The sequence below is a fragment of the Drosophila simulans genome, chromosome 2L, assembly GCF_016746395.2.
Source record: "Drosophila simulans strain w501 chromosome 2L, Prin_Dsim_3.1, whole genome shotgun sequence".
Taxonomy (NCBI): Eukaryota; Metazoa; Arthropoda; class Insecta; order Diptera; family Drosophilidae; genus Drosophila; species Drosophila simulans.
Window position 1 is genome coordinate 15,727,219 of NC_052520.2, and position 18,730 is coordinate 15,745,948.

The following is an 18,730-nucleotide window of genomic DNA, read 5'->3' on the forward strand; positions in this document are numbered from 1 at the left end:
TTCAATTTAACATTTCAACCATATTGATTATGAACATTAATCTGGACTAAAACAAGCGATTGTGTCTGTCTGCACTCATCCCTGACGTTATGAGGACTATCTAAGATGGCCCAGGCATTGATGGAGCATTTCATACCGCAGGAGCAAACAAACCCTCTAATTGAAGGGGGTATGCTGCAGGACTCCGCTCCTTATTCGGTGGAATCGATGCAGGGCCTCACAAATTCCCAAATCGGTAGGATCCGGAATCTCATATATATTACCCAACTTGATAGGGCCCCGCCCACTGCCGCACACATGCAATCGAGTTTTGAGTTGCGAAACCGCAAATAGACAAGCACTCCTTCCAGTTGAGTCATCAGGTTTCATGGGACGGGCAACTAGCGTTTTGGCCAAGACAATCGTGTTCGGTGTCTGTTGGGGAGCCTCCGACGTTTATGATTGCAGCAAACAAAGGCCTCGATGACTGCACTTGAAATTGATAATTACGTTGGGCAATATTAGTCTATTGTCGCTGCATAGGCTTTTGAATGCGAATCGAAGAGCTTTATTTATTACTCATCGTTTCATTTTGGAGCGGAGCAGTGATTAAGTGCGAGGTGCCCATTTAAGATGAAATAATGATATGCTTACAAGTTTAAAGTCAAAATACCTACTAAAGTTAGCTGGATAGTAATATTCAATTTTATCAATAATTTGTTGAACAACTTTGCCATTTTGCCTATGAGAACTGTAACCAGATAGAAAAGGATACTCGACTACCTACAACCTATCTCTGTTATCAGACAATTTTCCACCATGTTGTTTTTCCAATGGGAAAGTTTTCAATATGCAAACGCTTCGATGGCACTCTCCTCCTTTCTGAGTATGGCCAGGTGTTTTATGCGGAAAAATATTTTCTTATGTACAAGTTTTATGGAAAGAACAACTCAGGCTCGAGCTACCAGCACAAACTTGGTGTCCTTGGCTGAGTTTTGTCACTTACGGCATAGTTAATTGGGCGAAAACTTAACGCGTTGATGTTAAGTTTATGCGAATGCGGCAAGAAAAGGTAGTATTAGATATATTTTCAGATTTGGCTGAAATAACTTATAAACTAAAATATTATTCTCTGTTCAGTAATGAATAATGCTTTCTGTGTTTCTTTAACTGAATATTATCTTCATTTTCCAACAGCTGCTTAAACAGCAAAGCATTTATCTTATGGCTTGCTTAGACAGAAAATTAGTTCGCTTCCCTGGCCACCATTCGTTTACTAGCTCGAAGACAATTCATTTCGCAAATGGCTGACTAGAAAAGAATTAAATAAAATGCGTGACAGTTGGCTAGCCATTTGGCTGGTTCCCGGCTACCAACCCCCTCTCGCTGCAACGAGTCTTGTTAACTGAAACTAAACAGTACAAACACGACTGTCAACAACTGCAACATTTACCGCATGTCCACGTCCAGCTCGGCGCTGGGTGACAGGACATGTTGTGGCTGCTGGGGCTACCCGGATTGCCTGCCCACCCACAACCGCTCATATTAGTGTGTCCATATGGCCGTCGGGGTCCACCCAACTACTGCCACTTTTCGCCCGAAAAGAGGACTCTGCTAAATTGGTCAAGTGCATTTTAGAATTGTTTCTACTTCTCTAGGTTTAGCTAAGCCATGGTGGGTTAACAAAATTGGAAAGGAAAAAAGTGAAATACAATTTTTATTAACAATCTTATAAACACTTTAATTGTACTGAATATCTATAATCAAAAATGTTAGGAAATGTATTTAAAATGTCTGATTAACTTCATTAAATGATATTGAAATAGTACTTTTTATACCCTCCTTAAAAATTGAAATATATTTGTTTTGCCCGTGACCATAACAGTCACAATTTTGAGAATCTCAGGGAAATGACAGCTTGGCACTTTTTTAAGGCACGTCATATTGGATTCACGTTTTTCGGTAACTTTATCGCAAATACTTCCATGAAAACAGCCGCCTCGCTGGCCAACTTTTCAGGCCATTCTTTTGGCTTTCCTCTGACAGCCGGCCACGCCCTCGCCACTGACATGTTCCACTTGCCAAATATAGTTATATATATATATAACCTACTCATTCGAGTACCTTTCATCGCTGGTATGCCTTAGGCCAATTCATAAATTAGACTTTGCATGCAATTTCGAGTGATTTTCCAGCCCACCCCCCACTTCCTGTGGCCATCTATATGTTTTTGTTGGTTTCCGTTCTGCCGCATTGAACATGCAATTTATGGGAGCACAAATTTTATTTGAATTACAAAAAATAAAACCGAAAATAGCGGAAAGAAATCAAATATGTTTTTACCAATTTCTGGACGATTATCAAGAAAAATAGACCAAAAAAAAAACGCATGGCCCAATTTAAACATTTTCTCTTTGCCGCTATTCGGACAAATAAATTCAATAATTTATTGCCGAAAAATAGCTTGCTGTGCCCGAGATAACAGCTGTAGCAAATATTTAATCAAAATACTGTGTACAGTTTAAAGTGGACTACAAATAAAACAGGAGGTCTCGATAAAAAAGCAAAACAAAAGGATGGCCCCTTGGGGCGAAATGTGAACTGTATTATCACCTCAAATGTGTGTAATAAAGTGCCGAGGAGGCCTCTCACACAAAACAGCTGGATTCTCCCTCCACGAGTGCCAACATGACGCAAAAGAAGGCAAAGTACGCGAAGGGTAGTATATGACAAAGGGCAGCCCCCTCATCACGCAACTCAGACTCCAATTTCGACCAGGACAAAGGACCCGGCCAATGAAGTAATCATTGTGCGCCAGACAAGCCAACATACAGCGATTGGGGAGTGGCGGGCACATGCGCAAATAAATAAATTACCCCTGGGCTCAAATCAGCTACTCAACCTAAAAGGTGGATCAAGATTGCATGGCATTGCATATTCTTTAAGCAAAACTTTAAACTCTCAAAGATACTCTTAAATTGTTAGCTATAAATGTACATTCATAAGTATTTGATAAGAAATAAGTAAAATCCAAAGAAGTATAAGAAGGCGTAGAGAAATAAAGCACATTTAATTGACTTTATTTCTCACTTAAAACTAAAACATTTTAAATATAAAATTCATACATAATGTCGAAGCCGACAACCTTAAAGGACGCATTGGCCAAGTGGGAGGACCGCAATAAGCAGCCAGCCGCCACTGCCACGGAAATTGGACTTCAGTTCCAGTATCCACCTATCGAGAAAATGGATCCGATTCTCAATTCTCTTACCGAGTGCCAAAAGCTCAGCTTGTCCTCAAATATGATTGAGAAGATTACTGGAATTTCGGGAATGAAGAACCTGAGAGTCCTGAGCTTGGCACGTAACAATCTTAAAACGCTCAACGGCATAGAGCCACTGGCCGATACTCTGGAGGAATTGTGGGTCAGCTACAACAACATCGAGAAGATCAAGCCCCTGGAATCGATGAAGGCCCTACGTGTATTTTACATATCCTTCAATATGATCAAGGACTGGCCGGAGTTCATGCGGATGGGTGTTCCACCAAATCTCAGCGAGATCACATTTGTGGGAAATCCTTTGAACGAGAACATGGACCAGTCTGCCTTCACTGCCGAGGCAGTCCGTCGTCTGCCCAACATGAAGAAACTCGATGGGGAGCCCGTCATTCGTTAGGAAAAAACAAGCTTCACGGTTGTGTTGTATTCCAAATAAAGGAGAGTCGAAAGTGGAGCATACCCCTTGACCTTAGTGTTCTACTTAATCACAGACAACAATACATGGTTAGAATCCAGAATTCCACCGACAGCTGAACGAATGTGATAGGCATTTAAGCAGAAAACATGTTCCATTGAATTTTCTTATATTTGTGCTTTGGCATAGCACAGAAGTGTTCTTCCGATTTTCAATGCGTTCCCAATGCTGCTGATGAGCTCCATTGTTTTGCCTGTCTCATGTTTCCTTCGACTTCTAACCCAAGTCTATTTAAAAAAGTTGTTTTGTGGAAAACTGTAGATACTCTGAAAGCAACGGGAGTATCCATTAAGTCAGATTTCATGTATGAATTTCTTTAATGCATTCTATAACTTACAATTGAAATGTAATAATTAAATTTCTTATTTATTATTTATCTCTATATTAATAGAGCATTATTTAGACGAATTGATTTTATCATTCATTTTCTAATCAAGAAACTTGAACTTACGGTCTGATGTACAACATTGCTAAAAGTGAGTTCGTTTTAAAAGGATGGCAAAGGATTTAAGAAAATATTAAAAAAGCTTGTCCCATATTTTGACGAATATTCCATCGCAATAATTTAATGAAAGGCACTTGCTTTATTTCTATCAACAGCAAGTTATTCATCAACAAATACCATAAAATGTTTTACATGGAACCACAAGCCAACAGGAGAATCAAGAAATAGCTAAGTCAATTGAAGCCTGAAGAGACCTATAATTTCGACTGGATGTGCTTTCTGTCGGCACATGGTATTTGTTTTCCGTGCATAAATAATCAAGAATGTCAATGGATGGGGATGGCGGCCAGTCATAGATTTTTGGCAAACAGACAACTAAACAAAATATACGAGAATGCGAATTTCTGTCTGCCAAACCGAAAGACACCAGATAAAAATGTTGAATAAAATCATAAAAACGGCAGCCAAATCCCTGCCGAACCCTAAGCAAACCGATGCAAACCAAACCAATTGCCAGACACGAAAGTTTAATGATACTTTTATGTCTTTTCGATTTAACAACTTCTCTATTATGGCTGTTCTGGCTGCTGCTCCTGCTGTTTGTATTTGATAAACAATAATATTAATGTAAACATGAAGGCCGTCCATAGTTCGACATTTTGGCAGACAAACAGAAAACGAGACAATTGTACAATTGGTTGCACACAAAAATATTTTCTGGCAGCCATACTTGTCGCTTGGCTGATTAGGCGACGAAAACGAAATAAAAACCTCTTTAAAAGTGGAAAGTAAAATTCCATTTTATTAAGAATTTAACTATTTAAACTTTCAATTGGAAATTAGTGAGAAAAACATTTCATTGGCGTTTTTATGTTTACACATTTGATTAGATGTGTACGTATTTTTTATGTAATCATAACCATTAACTAGATGTATCTAAAATCGGACTTAAAACATCTTTTTTTTTTGTTCCTTAACCGGTAAGCCAGATATCTTGGCTAGTAGGTGTTGGATGTGCAGATAGTCTGGCTTCATATTTAGCTGAACATATAGGAAACGTTGAAAAGTTACCTCAAAAAATAGTTGCCCCTCTTGCGATTGAAAAATAGTGTGGCACCCATCTTAATGCCAAATGCCGAAACAGTTTGGGGATGTGTGTCTGTGAGGGCTTATACTAAATTTACGTTACAAGTTTGTGTGGCCAGCTCTGGCCCATGTTGTTTTCTGGTCGTTGGCAACTCTGGCAATGACAACACCGAACCGAACTACAACGTTCTCTTCCCAGAACAATCCCGCCAGGATATGTATGTTGGTCAGGACGGGCTATGGTGTGGGAGTGAGTATGGGTGGGCGAAACTTGGAGTGGTTTTTGCGCTGTGGTTGCGCAATCGTCTGTGTTTGTGCTCTGCGGGCCGGGTTTTATTTTTCACATTTTTGCACTTGCTGTGGTCAAGGGTTGTGTCGGTGTTGCCAAAGTGTTGCCATATATTCTAAATATGTTGGTTCGCCCTTGTTGGCCAGTTGCGGCAGCAAAACGTAAGAGTGGCTAAAACGACAGTTAAACGCCAAACGGTCGAAAAAGCCACTTGGCAAACTAAACGCGTGATTTATGCTCCAACAATGATAAGAGAAAGCACGGGAGAAAAGGCGTAGAGCGCTAACAGGCGGCCATGCAGGTGAAAACCAAAAAAGAAAATTATTCTTTACCCAAAAAGGTAACGCAATAGTACAACTGAAGCTTTAAGAATTTAAATAAGCTTTCACCGGTTAAATTAAAATTCAATTCGTCCTAAACATAAGTGTTTTTCGATTTTTTTGACAGTCTTTTCATCTTCTACTTCCTTAAGACCATATATTACTTGCAGAGTGTTTGGGTCCGACAGTACCACATCTTTAAGACACTTTAAGCTAGCCCATTCTCTCATGCAAGTCTTTCCTAGACATTCGCATTCACATCTTGTGCCTGTCAAAGAAGCATAAATCTATTCAAAGTCTTTACGAAAAATCCAGACAAATGCCAGAGATTACAAAAAGATTTCGGCCCACATGATGCATGGTGGCTCGGGCAATGAGAGGGCTGTGGCGGTGGAGGTGGAGGTCCTCGTGGCGAGAATCCATGTGTGTGTAGGTCTATCTGGCACCACAAATGTAACCGAGCGACGCACACAAAAACAATTAAAGCCTGATTAATAGTTGCAGCCCACATCCGCCAGCCGTTCCACCTTTCGCCAAGTTCTCTTGGCCCCAAATCTCGTCCACATCCGCATCCTACTCAGGCTGCCACTGAGGCTGAGTTATGACTTTTGCTGGCTGTTTAGCATACTTTTAGGCTTCAGACATTGTTGTCTCGCATGGGTGTGAGTGCGTGTGGTCCTCGCTCGCGCATAAGTCAAATTGTTGTTAATTTCACAAGGTTTTAACCCTTAAACCAGAATAGCAGCAGGGACATAACATAAATTCATTTGCATCCGCCCCAGGGCCTCACGACCGCCATTCAACCCGCACTCTCCCATTGAAACATTGTATAAATCATTAAATTTTAATGCTTCCCAGGAGATCAATGAACATGACCGCAAATTATACTGAAGCGTGCTTTCAGGCGCATAAAAAGATTTCCCTGCATAAAATGCATTTAATGCAAACAAAAAAAGCAATCATAAAAAGTTTCTGGTTTGAAGTAGCAGTTTGTGCGGGTGTCTGCCTGTCTGTCTCTACCCAGCAGCAAAAGGCAAACATGATATTGCATTGGATGAGTGACTGTCTAGACTTTAAATGCGTTGAGACGGGCAGCAATTTAATGTGAAACAAGGCATAATTCGCAATTGCATCTCTGTATGTACAGACTGGCCGATGTGGTTGAAACAATTGTGATTCCCAATTTGAATAATCTATTTTACTGTCTAAGAGCATAAAGTCACAAATCCGTTTCTATTACTATCATAACGCTCTTTAATATATACCCCGTTAACAAAACATACATGTTAAAAATTGTATGATTTTATAAGTAGCGCAAAGTAAATTAAGTTGAAATAAAGAAACTTTTCACTTGAAATGTATTTTTATTAACACTGTTGTCATGGCGACTTCCTGTTGCAAATAGAAGCGTAAACTGCACTTCCGGCGCCTTAAAGCATGGACTACAAGATGAAACATGGCATGAACAAACCAAGAGGCTTGCATATGCAAACGTACACTCAGATAGTAAATCAAAAAGTTCTGCAGTGCGAAATAGAAGCGAGCAAGCCCTCTCGTTCAGGCAGCACTTGTATCTACTCGTACTTATTTTAACGGCATCTGCAGACACGCCCTCTTCGAGGTACTCTTACCAGCGTATTTGACATGAGAAATCATAAACAAGTTGTGCAAACTTCTGCTGGCACACACAAAACTCCATTTTGCAACAGGAAGTCGCACGCACACTGCCCCTCACTCATACACACATAGCTGAAAATGTATAAATTAAAATTTTCGCATCGCGCAGTGGCCACCAAAAAGATGAGGCCGTGCTGCAGGGATGGGGCATTGCAGCCTGGGAATGGCGAATTTTGCATTCGTTCAAAGTGGAGAGAATATAGTTTACACTGTGGAAAATATCAAAAATAAAATGTCACATATTAAAACAAGTATGTTTCTTTAAATAGTTATTAAATTAAAAATACAATACTTCCTGTAGTAACAAAATTTCATTTAAATGGTGGCGACAAATGGTTAATATGTAAAAATTTCAATATTAAATAAACAGTCTTATGAATGGAAGTTTAACTATTTTATAGACTCCAAAGTGTCATATAGTTACAGTTACATATAGGATTAAATAAATATTTAGTAAAATACATAGGTATTACAAGAACTGTAATTTCTATTTAAAATTTTTCATTTGATGCTAGTTTTGCGTTCGTAGTTCCCGTTTCTTCGTGTGTCTGCGTATTTTGTTTATGCGTCTTACATAAATAGTTTTTCATATTTAAATATTAAAGTTTTTGTTATGCTCTGCATCATCTTGGGCAGGACTTTGCTGCCCCTTTGTCTACGCCCAAGGTCCTTGCCCGGCCAACTCCCTTCATATTATGTTTTCTGAATAACAATTAGCTTCCGCTTTAAGCCGGGGTCTCACAATCCTTCTGCTGCCGCATGGCGTATGTTTAATTTCCGGTATTGCGCATACGCCTAGTATTCATAAACGGCATTTAATTTCACACAATTTTGCATTAATTTCGAGAGATTTGCCAGCTTTGCAGTCAACTGTTGTTCTCTTCATTTCTAGCTGGAAATATTATTAATGCTGTGATTAATTGTCATGTCTGAGGAACAATCAGAAAGGACAATTTGTTTTCACTGACAACAGACTGTCACCGAGCTGATAAGAGTATGAAATTCTTCATGGTCCGTGACAATTTGAAATTCCGGACAATAGCTCGGGATATTTGGATTTGGATCCCCGAGCATCGTAGCAAATAGACAGATTAAGGAGAGCCCCATGACCAGGCGACTTCCTTCGACTAACAATTTGCGAACTATAAATTTAGCAGATTGCGGACCAACGCCGCTGCTCGGCACACAAATCTTCAGCAATAACAATCATTCGGCTTATAAAATTCAATTATGCATATTTCGGGGCTCACGTGATAGTCGTACGATGACAAATATCCTTAACCACTTGTCCATACTGCAATGCAAATTCGGTAATATCGGGCTCAGCATTTATGAGTCATCTTGTTTGCCTTTTCCATGCCTTGCGGCTTTACTTTGCGATTAGTGGACAAGCAATTTGATTTTCCTCCGGCAGTTTTGAGTCCTGCTATTAAGCTGTACTTGATTTGCTTACACATTCAACTAAATAGTTTTCATAGTTTAGGCCAAGTGCCAGGAGCTTGTGGCACTGTGGTGTGCCACAATTTGCTTTAAAAAATAATAAATATCATGATCTCTTTGGAATATTGTTTTCATTATATTATTTGTAAGATTTTACGATCTATCTGTAATAAGTACATGTTGAAACTATTTTTATATTTAAGTTATAAAGAATATTGTAAAAGTACCAATGACAAAAAAGGTTTCCCTGCGATTTGATTTCGCAGCAGTACGAGGCCATATTTCGTCGCCTCCAGATACTTAACAAATTGTTTTTCTTTCGGACTTTCCCAGTGCCCTGTTCTGATTGTTTTTTATTGCCCGCTTTGTCATCTGGTCGCGGAATGCCGTCCGCCTACTTCCTTGTCGTCGGGCTGTTGTGCAACTTCCTGTTTCCGCTCAGATCCCCAAAAAGTCCCCTTCTTCCTCTTACGCGCTTCGCTGATGTGTAAATTAATGTCATTTTGGGCGCGATATTTTTCGGGTGTTTTTCCTTTCGTTTTTCTGTGTTTTTTTTCCCTTTTTTTGTTTGGGTTCAGGGCTTCCTGCCATTTGCCTCGTAGCCTGATTGAATTTTTATGATGACGCGCTTTGGTTTCCCGCTTTGCATATTGTTTAGCATTCCCTTTTTGTTTTGCGGGGAGAATGCAAAAAACATAATTAAGGTGATTTTATGCAGACTCCTCCGTATGCCACTCATTATTATCAGTGTTTTCTACTCTTCTGCCGCTTTTAATTGTTTTTAATTAATTTTTTATAACCGATGTTGTTGGGTTGTTGGGGTTCTTAGGCCCGAGGCATTGGCACGTGGTAATTGCGGTGGAGCGTAGTCGGCAAATACATATATTTCTCTCCTCTTCTGAGCCTCTTAGGCTGTTCCGGTGATTATTTTTTTCGGTTCATGTTAATTGCAAAACTTTCCCGACCCTCTCTCCAAAAACAAAAAAAAGTGGGAAGGAAATGGGAACTATCTGAAAGGCCCTTAACACTTATTCTGATTGTTGTTGCGCACTCGAAAAACAATGAAATGAAATTTGTACACTAAAGTTTTACTGCAGGCGCAAAACAGACACAGAAAGTATATGGGAAGCGTCGGAAAACTCATTTAGTTAGCATAACAAAAGACCAAGTTGGAGTCTGAGTTTCCAGGGGAGGCCTTAATAACCCACTAGCAAACACACTAATTTGCACTTGAGCCCAATAATGAGTGTGCCGACGAGTGGCTGACTGGATGACTAGATGAGTAGATGACTGGATGACTGGATGAGTGGGGCGATGAGAGATCAGCTAGGATTGTGCTCCAAGTGCCGTGGTCTGTCTGGAAGAGAGGTTCGAGTGCGTGTGTGCGAGTGTTTGGACTAATTTCTAATTTGAATGGTGATTTATGCAGCTTGAACTAGGGTTTTAGCATGGCCAAGTCGGGTTTATGCCTGCTAACCTGTTGAGCCACCCCTGCAACTAATTTAATTTCCACTAAGGCCAGCACCGAAAACAAATCCCTGCCATATCCATCCAGACCTTAACCCCTTGGTCCCGGACAGATTTTGGGCTTAGCGTACAGAAATTAAATACGCTGAAGGCGGGACGCCGTTAAAGGTTAATCTTCACTGCTGCCGCTTGCCATTGAATGCCTGTTCGGTCGCAAAAATAAAAATGAGAATTATTCCCGGAGCCGGAGCCCAAGAAGGAGAAGGTGGTCTCATAATAACCGTAAGCCGTCAGGAATTAGTTGCATTTTCATCATTTTCATTTCGGTTCGCCCTTCACAATTTCTAAAATGGAATGAAAGCGAAATGTGCTTTGTGGTCGGGTGAAAATGAAAAGGATACGGCTCAGGTCGTCGTGCCTCCTTTTTTCTCCCGCTTCTGCTGCTGCTGGCAGCCAAGATTTTCATGGCTAAATGAGATGGTTTTTGTGGTCGGATGAACTAAGAAATATGCTGATAGGAGGAGCGGAGAACTGGCATGAATCTGACAGCTGTTGGCCTGGAAAAGTGGAATGTCAAAGGGCCGGGTCCGAGCGAAGTAATGAAAAGGGAAATTTTTGAATGGCTCCCATAGTTTGGAAATGTAGTTCAGGGTTTCAATTGAATGCCCGGAAGAATATTTTAAGGTGGTTACTGTGCCTGCCGTGGCTTAAATATTACTTTAGGGTAAATTGCACCAAAATATGCCTTCAGTATTATTATGCGCAGAAGAATATTTTGAGGTAGTTTGGTTTATCCATCAGTTTAGGTGTACATAAAATCTACAAAACTACTCCGAATTTTTGTATATAATATTTTAAACTCGGTTATGGGAATACTTTTGATTATGACCAAACTAGATTAAAATGACGATAGCATTTGACTACCAAACTTGGCACATTTAAAAAGTTTATTCGACACCTGAAGTTTCGATAGCATTATGAGACTGAGAATTGGGAAATTTTTGAGCTTCTTCACTATCTTTACCTTCATTAGGATCGGAAATTGCAGCCTGTCAAAGAAAATTCTCCCTGTCGTGCAAGTCCACCAGGGGCAACAATTTATCGGGAAAATTTTCTGGCAAGCGGCAAAGAGTATGCTGCACTTTCTTGGGCAACTAAACAAGCTTAACAACTATTTTAATGATAAGTTTCCTATGCAATACCCAAACAAAGTGCAATTAAAAGTTTTAGGCAAGTCCCAGAATGTTCCCCAACTACGGCTGCCAGGCTTAAGTTTGCCCCTCGCTGACTCTCTATCTATTTGGTTAATTAACGCAAAGGCAAATTTAAATATTTATAAATATTTTTGGGAATTTCCCCTCGAACCATTTGGCGGATTGTTGGTGCGTGCAACCGCCGGGCTCAACCGCTGCAACCATTGAACCACAGCGGTGCAACAGGACATTCGGATAAATGGCAGGACATGTGGTGGCTCCTTTCCGTTCCCTAACTCGTTCGCTCTCCTCTGTGTGAATGCTTTTGTACTTTGCACTGCAATTTAGCAAATCGATTGGTTTTTCCCTGCCCACCGATGCTGACGCCATTCGATTTTTATGGCTTTCAAAAAGCCAGCGGACCCCAACAAATGACCTCCGCCCACTTCCCGTACTGCGGGCAGGACATGCAGCGCAATAAAAAGCGCATGCCACTGCCTACAGAGCTAAAGTCCCGCCCATAAAAAATCGCTAAACGGCAATAATAAAGCCGGCTATGGCAATAAAAACGCAGATAAAGTGAATATCTCTGTTGTCGCAGCGAAGGTGGAAGTGGCGGTACTCTCTCTTTCCCAACTTAAGAAGTTTGGTTGTTTTAAAACAGAAAATTCACACAGCGATAGGAGAAAATATCCTTTAGTAAGTGGAAGAGTAAAATCGTGATATTTAATTAGTCGGTGTGAAGCAATAAACCAAGGGTATATCCTTGCAAAGGTTGATATCACTTTAGTAATTTGTTTACAATCAAATTTTATTAATCCTGTTAGCGTCTTAGTGGATTTTATCATACATGTATTTATAATTTATAATTTATATACATACATTATGGTATATTTATGAAGTTTGTGAAAGAGTATAACAATTCGACTTTCTTTTTTAACAAATTAAATAAGTACAACAAATCGAATTCGCATATTTTACTGTTCAATTTTTTCTACTTTATAGATCAGGTACGAAATAATCTTCAATAAACTAACTTAGGTAAGTAATGGGGAAATAAAAGCTTTAAACTTTTAAAGGCCTTGAAAATAAGAGCGCTACGCATTATTCACATTTGAAAATTGAAGCATATATGAAAGTTTCATCTTTAAAAGAAGATCAAAAGGCATTAATGTGTTAGTCGGTCGTGGCCCCAAAACGCTAGAGGTGCAGAATGGTCTATGGAGGCTGCTTTCCACATTAGTGGTAACCATTTGAAACTAATTTCGCATGAGGAACAGGTGCGATGAGCACACACGATGGGATTTTCGTTTTTGGTTGGCAAACGACACGCGCAATTATTGCTCGACCATTTTATTTGATTGTGTGTGTGTGGAAAGGATACGTGGCTCGAATTTGGCTCGTTTGATCAAAGACAGCTCGGCGCAATCAAACAAATTGAATCGAGATCGATTTTTTTGTTACATTTCAAGTAAGTTTACCTAAATTTTATCTGCAAAATGGAGCTACTTTAGTGTCGTTGATTTTTTACACATACCAGCAAACCTAACCAAAAATGTACTTTTGACTTGAAAGAGTTATACACAAAGTAGATGTAATACATATGAAAATATATAGCATACATATATAAAAAGGCCTAAGACTTGCACGTTATTTTAAATTCAGAAAAACACATGGAAATCAAGTCACGCTGTGCTCCACTTTCGTGTTGATATGTTCCACATTGAATAACCCCATTTCTTGGACATTATATCTAATATTTGCAATTTTCTCGTCCCACATTCGTGGAAAGCCGCTTGTGGGTGAATCATTGTTATTGCTTGGCCCAAATGCACGGAGCACATTAATCAGCGAAGGAATCTCCTTCTGGCGGCAACAAATTAGTTAAAAGCGAACTGCAAATGTCAAAGCGAGACAGCTGACTTGCCTAATTAGGAGCCAAGTGAAATAAAAATATTACACATACGCCATGTATGCAATTTTTCACTTTTTAATTTGCCCCACGCAAATGCGGTTGTGTGTGTGTGTTTGTGTTGTATTAGAGGGTGGAAAACTGGGTGGCTGGCTTGAAAAGCTCGACTCTTGGCTGCATTTCAATTGACATGCCTAACGGTACGGGAGGCTAAAAAATACTGTTGCAGATGTTCTTGTTGCCGTTGTAATGCGCATTCGGAATGAGCACACGCATAAGAATTGAGGCCACACATTAATACACGGCATTGGCGTAGTTTCAGCCACCAAAGACCCCCTTAATTTGGTAATGTAATGTAATTTTCATTTTATCATTGCATCCTGTACTTCTCGAGAACTATGTCCTTGTAAAAATGTTATGCAATAAAATTCCATTTAATAAAATCGTTTATAAAAGGTGTCAAAAGATTTCCAATGGTTAATACAAAATGAATAAACATTATCATTTTAAATCAGTATTCCTACAAAAATGTTTTAATACTTCTAAAAAATATGAAATCATATATAATAGAATTAATAAAAATATTTATGCCATATCCCTCTGTTGTAATATCGCAGACGACGCTGACACACCCACACATACGCTTTGGGCCGAGAAGCGTGAATGTTAATTTAGAAGCCTCATCCAAAAACAGCAGCCAAATGCAGATTCAAATGGGCATGCAGAAGCCGCGAGTCCCAAAAGCAGGCGACCATGTCGAGCCACGCCCTCCGGGAGACTGGGGGCCCGAAACTAAAACTGCAAGCCAAGCCAACCACAAAAAGCTGCCATGCAGGATGCAGCATGCAGCTCCCGACAAAAGCCTCGACGCCGCCCCTGCTTACCCATAGCCAGGATCCTCATCCACATCATCCTCGGCGGCAGGATTGCGGATTGCGGCTTGCGCCGCTGTAACTCTTTTCAAATAATAATTAACAATTTATTCCCCAAACAGAACGCACACAGTCGAGTGTGCGAATGGGGCTGTCAGCGTTAGTCATATCATTAGAGGCAACGTGTTGCTGACTTTTTGAGGCCTGCCAGGCTTGAGGGAAATCATGCCAATGACGCACAGCAAGAAACTGTGGGTAGGTTAAGTGAGCATTAAAACTAGACATCGATTTAACACTTTAACACAATCAATGTTCTCGATCTATAAGAACAATAAAATGGGGGATAAGAGGGGTCACTCTTCATTATCACATAATTAAAAATTGTGTGGACTACAACAAAACTTCTAGACAAGTACAACTTGAAACTGAACGAAATATAGCTTAAATTATATTCCATGTCAATATGTTACTCTTCCTTGTGAAAATAGTCCTGTATATAGAAAGTGTATTTTTCTTGAAAATATATATTTTAAACTATAAATGTGTGTGACATCAATCAGATATTGGGAAAGAGTATCATACTAAAAACCGAGGCTTGTCATTGGTTTTTTGTAGCTATCGCTGTTGACATTTTGTTCGTAGGCGCTCAGAAGTGTGCACTATATTTGTGTTTTTGCGGTTTCGCTTTGTATTTGAGCACTGCGCACACCAGCACACACCAACGCACACATTGACAGCCAGCCATTGAGCAGAGTCAAATGCATGTGCAGAACATTCCACGTCATGTCAAGCGTAAATGAGTGTCTTTCATTTTTGTTTGCCCCTCAGTCGGGGATCTCAGCCCTCAGAATCCAGCCCTAGGAACTCCCTGCACCCCCCCTCCCCCTTTCACCCTGTCGCTTACTGTTAATTAAAAATGGGCGCCCAAAAGGATGGGGGCGGGGCTGGCAGTAACAGAAGCGCAAGCTGAACGCGTCGTATGAGTATTTTAATTAGTTTGCATAATTATGTGTGCTCCCTGGTCCTTGTGCTTCCCACATAGGCACGCAAAGGCACACGCACACATATCAACCTATAGGTCCTTGGCGGCCACAACACAAAGTTACGAATTCCTTCCTTTCTTTCATCGCCGCCCCGATAAACCTTTTCATCTGCCGCATTTTATGAAGGTTTAACAACTTTTTGATACAAATTCGCATACCTACATGGGGGCGTGCGTGGGGTTTGATGTTTGAGTCCAAGGGCATTGCATTGTACCACTCGTCTTTCGGGTGCACTGAGAATAAATTTTTAAACAAACAACTGATTTTTTTTAAATCGAATAAAGTTTCAATTGGATTACAGCCAAAAATAAACCAAAGTGTATGTGAACTTAAAATAACCAAGTATTTATCTTTGATGGGTTTAAATATTTTATGTTTTTCAAGAAGTGAAATGTAATAAATATAAGATAATAATTTTGTTAGAATTCATCTTGAGTATATTTTTGGTCTGTGCAGCGCCGTTTTATTGAAAAGTTTATTGATGTTTGTCATATAATTCCTCCCAGCAGTTTACTTTGCCAGCAATGAACAATTTTTATGGGTTCGGTCTGGTCTGTTACTTCCTTGCTTTTCAGCAGTGAATCTGCATGATGCCCTCCATAAAATGCGGGGGATTCGCCTGCTATTTTTGTAGGTCTTTATTTTTGTGCATGGTAGCAGAATATTTACTTGCATTGGAGTGCCTTATACGGGGATTTATTAATTAAAGAAAACCGGTAACAGGGGATATCATCGGTCATAGTCCACTATTTATAACTATTTTGTAAAGGCAGCTTCCCAATCTTAGCACTCAGCACCAATAATTTCAATTTTAATTTTATTTAGATTTTCTGTTTTTATTTTGTAAAGACTGGAGCACGGAAGATAATCGCTGCGCTCGAAGTATTTTCGTGAATTTTCTTAAGATATTCATACAAGGTTTCTCTTAGCCTGAAGCGAGGAGTTGTTATGCGTTCTTATGTATATCTTATGTATTCTTGAAATGTCGCAGTTGCTAAGCGCTGGAGGAGGAGGAGTGCTATAGGCACACATGGTGTTCGGTCAGCATTTGGCCGGCGTAAAAACGCTGACTATGCAATTATCCATGGTGGTCTTCAAGAGGGTGCTCACATTACGCCTGCACTTGGTCTAAACTGTTTACTAACCCGCGCTACAATTTGTTTGTATTTGGCTGTTTTAATATGGTGACATATGGGTACAGTGGGTACCCGTTGTGTGCGCCTACCACAATTAAATGGTTAGAGAACGATCTAAATTAAAACCACAAATTGGCTACGCGTTCTTTTATCGAAAATTATTGATCAATGAACTGTTTTATCTGGTTCGCATCTTTGGTCTATTAAGTCTTCATAAAGTGTCACCCTGTCCACAATTAAATGAACAACCCCTTCGCTCTGATTTCCGCTCATAGATAAGCAAATTACCCACACAACTCGCCCTTTAAACATATTTATCAAACTGAATAAAATTGTAAATATTCTGTGTAATCGTCCCACTGGCATATTAAATGTTTTCAATGGCCCGCACACTTTATGTTAGCAACTATATAGGTTTAGTCATAAAAGCATATGCCCTCGGTTTACACCCGACTTGTCAAAGTAGCAGCAAAAAAAAACAATTAAAATATTAAACAATTGACAGCAAACACATAAAATTATTATTAACAGCAACAGACAAAATGGGAAAAAATTATTATATGAAATACCAAACGCACGACTGCAAAAACCTTTGCTTTAACATTTTAGCAATTAACATTCGCAAACAGATTACGCGATAAAATGAGCATAAATAATGCAAGGGAACCGGGGGGAAGCTAATGTTCGTGATGGGATAGGAAGGAATTATCCGATTCGTGGGCTGGGTATCTTTTTTTCTGTGGGAGGGTGGCACATAATTAATAGAGCGTAACAAATGACAATAAAATGCCTTTGACAAATTATTCAAATGCGGCTAAAGTATTCGGAAAAAACGTTTCGCAAATCCGAAATGGTAAAGACAATAATGAAATGAGTGGAAAAATAATATTTGCCCAAATTATAAATGCGAAGGGAAGAGATGACAGTGACTACTAGCCAATCGATAAATTATTTTCACAACTAATATTTATGCAGGATAGCTTTTTCCCTTTGTAGACAGCTGAATGCATGAGTATATGTATGCAAATGATTGATTAAAAAATCTTTGAAACAATGTCACATGTTCCTTTTATACCCTGATTGTGAATTTTTCATGTAATTAGTTTTTATTTAAATTTTAATTGATGGTGTAACAAGCTTGTGGTTGCAAATGCTTCGCTTTGAATTTTTTACACTCGCATTTTATTTATTCGAACACTATTAAAAAGTATTTTTGCGCGTCATTTGTGATCCAAGCTTTTTACCAATTTATTTATCCCGTAATAAAAATGTACTTGATTGCAATTTTTACGCATTTGTTGGCCCTTAAATTCAATAGTCAAGTTGATTGAAAATTGACAAATTGGCGAAAGCACAACGTAAGGACAACGTAAGGAAATTCATTTTCACATAGTCATATTGTCCAAAATGAACAACTCACAAGATAAATGAAATATCTATAGTCGAAAATAGCGCGGGAGAAATAGAAAAAAATGTATTGAGGGCAATTGTCTTTCCCTACTTTTTGCCCTGTCAATATTAAATTGTATTGTCATTGTAGAGCGATGAAGGAGGAGGATATGCCAGGATATGCCTGGGAGTACAAGACAAACTAGTCAGCCTCTTTGATCTTGATGACGTCGATGTCGATGATGATGATGCGGCGCAATTTCTCAATAACAATTTCAACACCATCAATTTATTGTTGTTTGTCCTTTTGTACGATGCTGTTTTTGTTGCTCCCAGTTCGTGTTGCCATTTGTCAGATCCTTAAGGAACACAATAGAAAATTGATACATGTGGTGCGACCTCAAATATTGTCAGTGCGCGCAGAAAATATGTTGATTGGCACCGAACGAGTAAATTGAACCTCTATCCGCGTAACGACTTGATATCCATTTCGACGAAAATTGCAGATCAGTTGAAGTTCTTAAAAGAACTAAAGAAAATAGTCAACTGCATTGTTATCTATGTTCAACCGCATGCGATCAAAGTATGATTTGTATTTAAAGGGCAATATCACTTACACCCTACATGATCCGTTCTCGACAATTTGTTGCCTAATGAAGAGTAGCTTCCTTCCAGGCGCCAGATGCTTAAGTTTATACAGTTGTTCATCACAAAATCCTGATTCCAT

At 39.4% G+C, this 18,730-nt stretch overlaps 1 protein-coding gene across 1 annotated transcript; it reads left to right on the plus strand.

The window, feature by feature from the left end:
• The first annotated feature begins 3,043 nt into the window (after nt 1-3,043).
• Nucleotides 3,044-3,718, plus strand: LOC6732477 (dynein axonemal light chain 1). Its single transcript, XM_002079561.4, has one exon. It carries the CDS (start codon nt 3,108-3,110, stop codon nt 3,654-3,656), a length of 549 nt encoding a protein of 182 aa, XP_002079597.1. The 5' UTR covers nt 3,044-3,107; the 3' UTR covers nt 3,657-3,718.
• Nucleotides 3,719-18,730: the final 15,012 nt, after the last annotated feature.

Bases quoted from the DNA above. Each gene is read 5' to 3' on its own strand.
- LOC6732477 (XM_002079561.4), top strand. From the start codon at position 3,108: ATGTCGAAGCCGACAACCTTAAAGGACGCATTGGCCAAGTGGGAGGAC.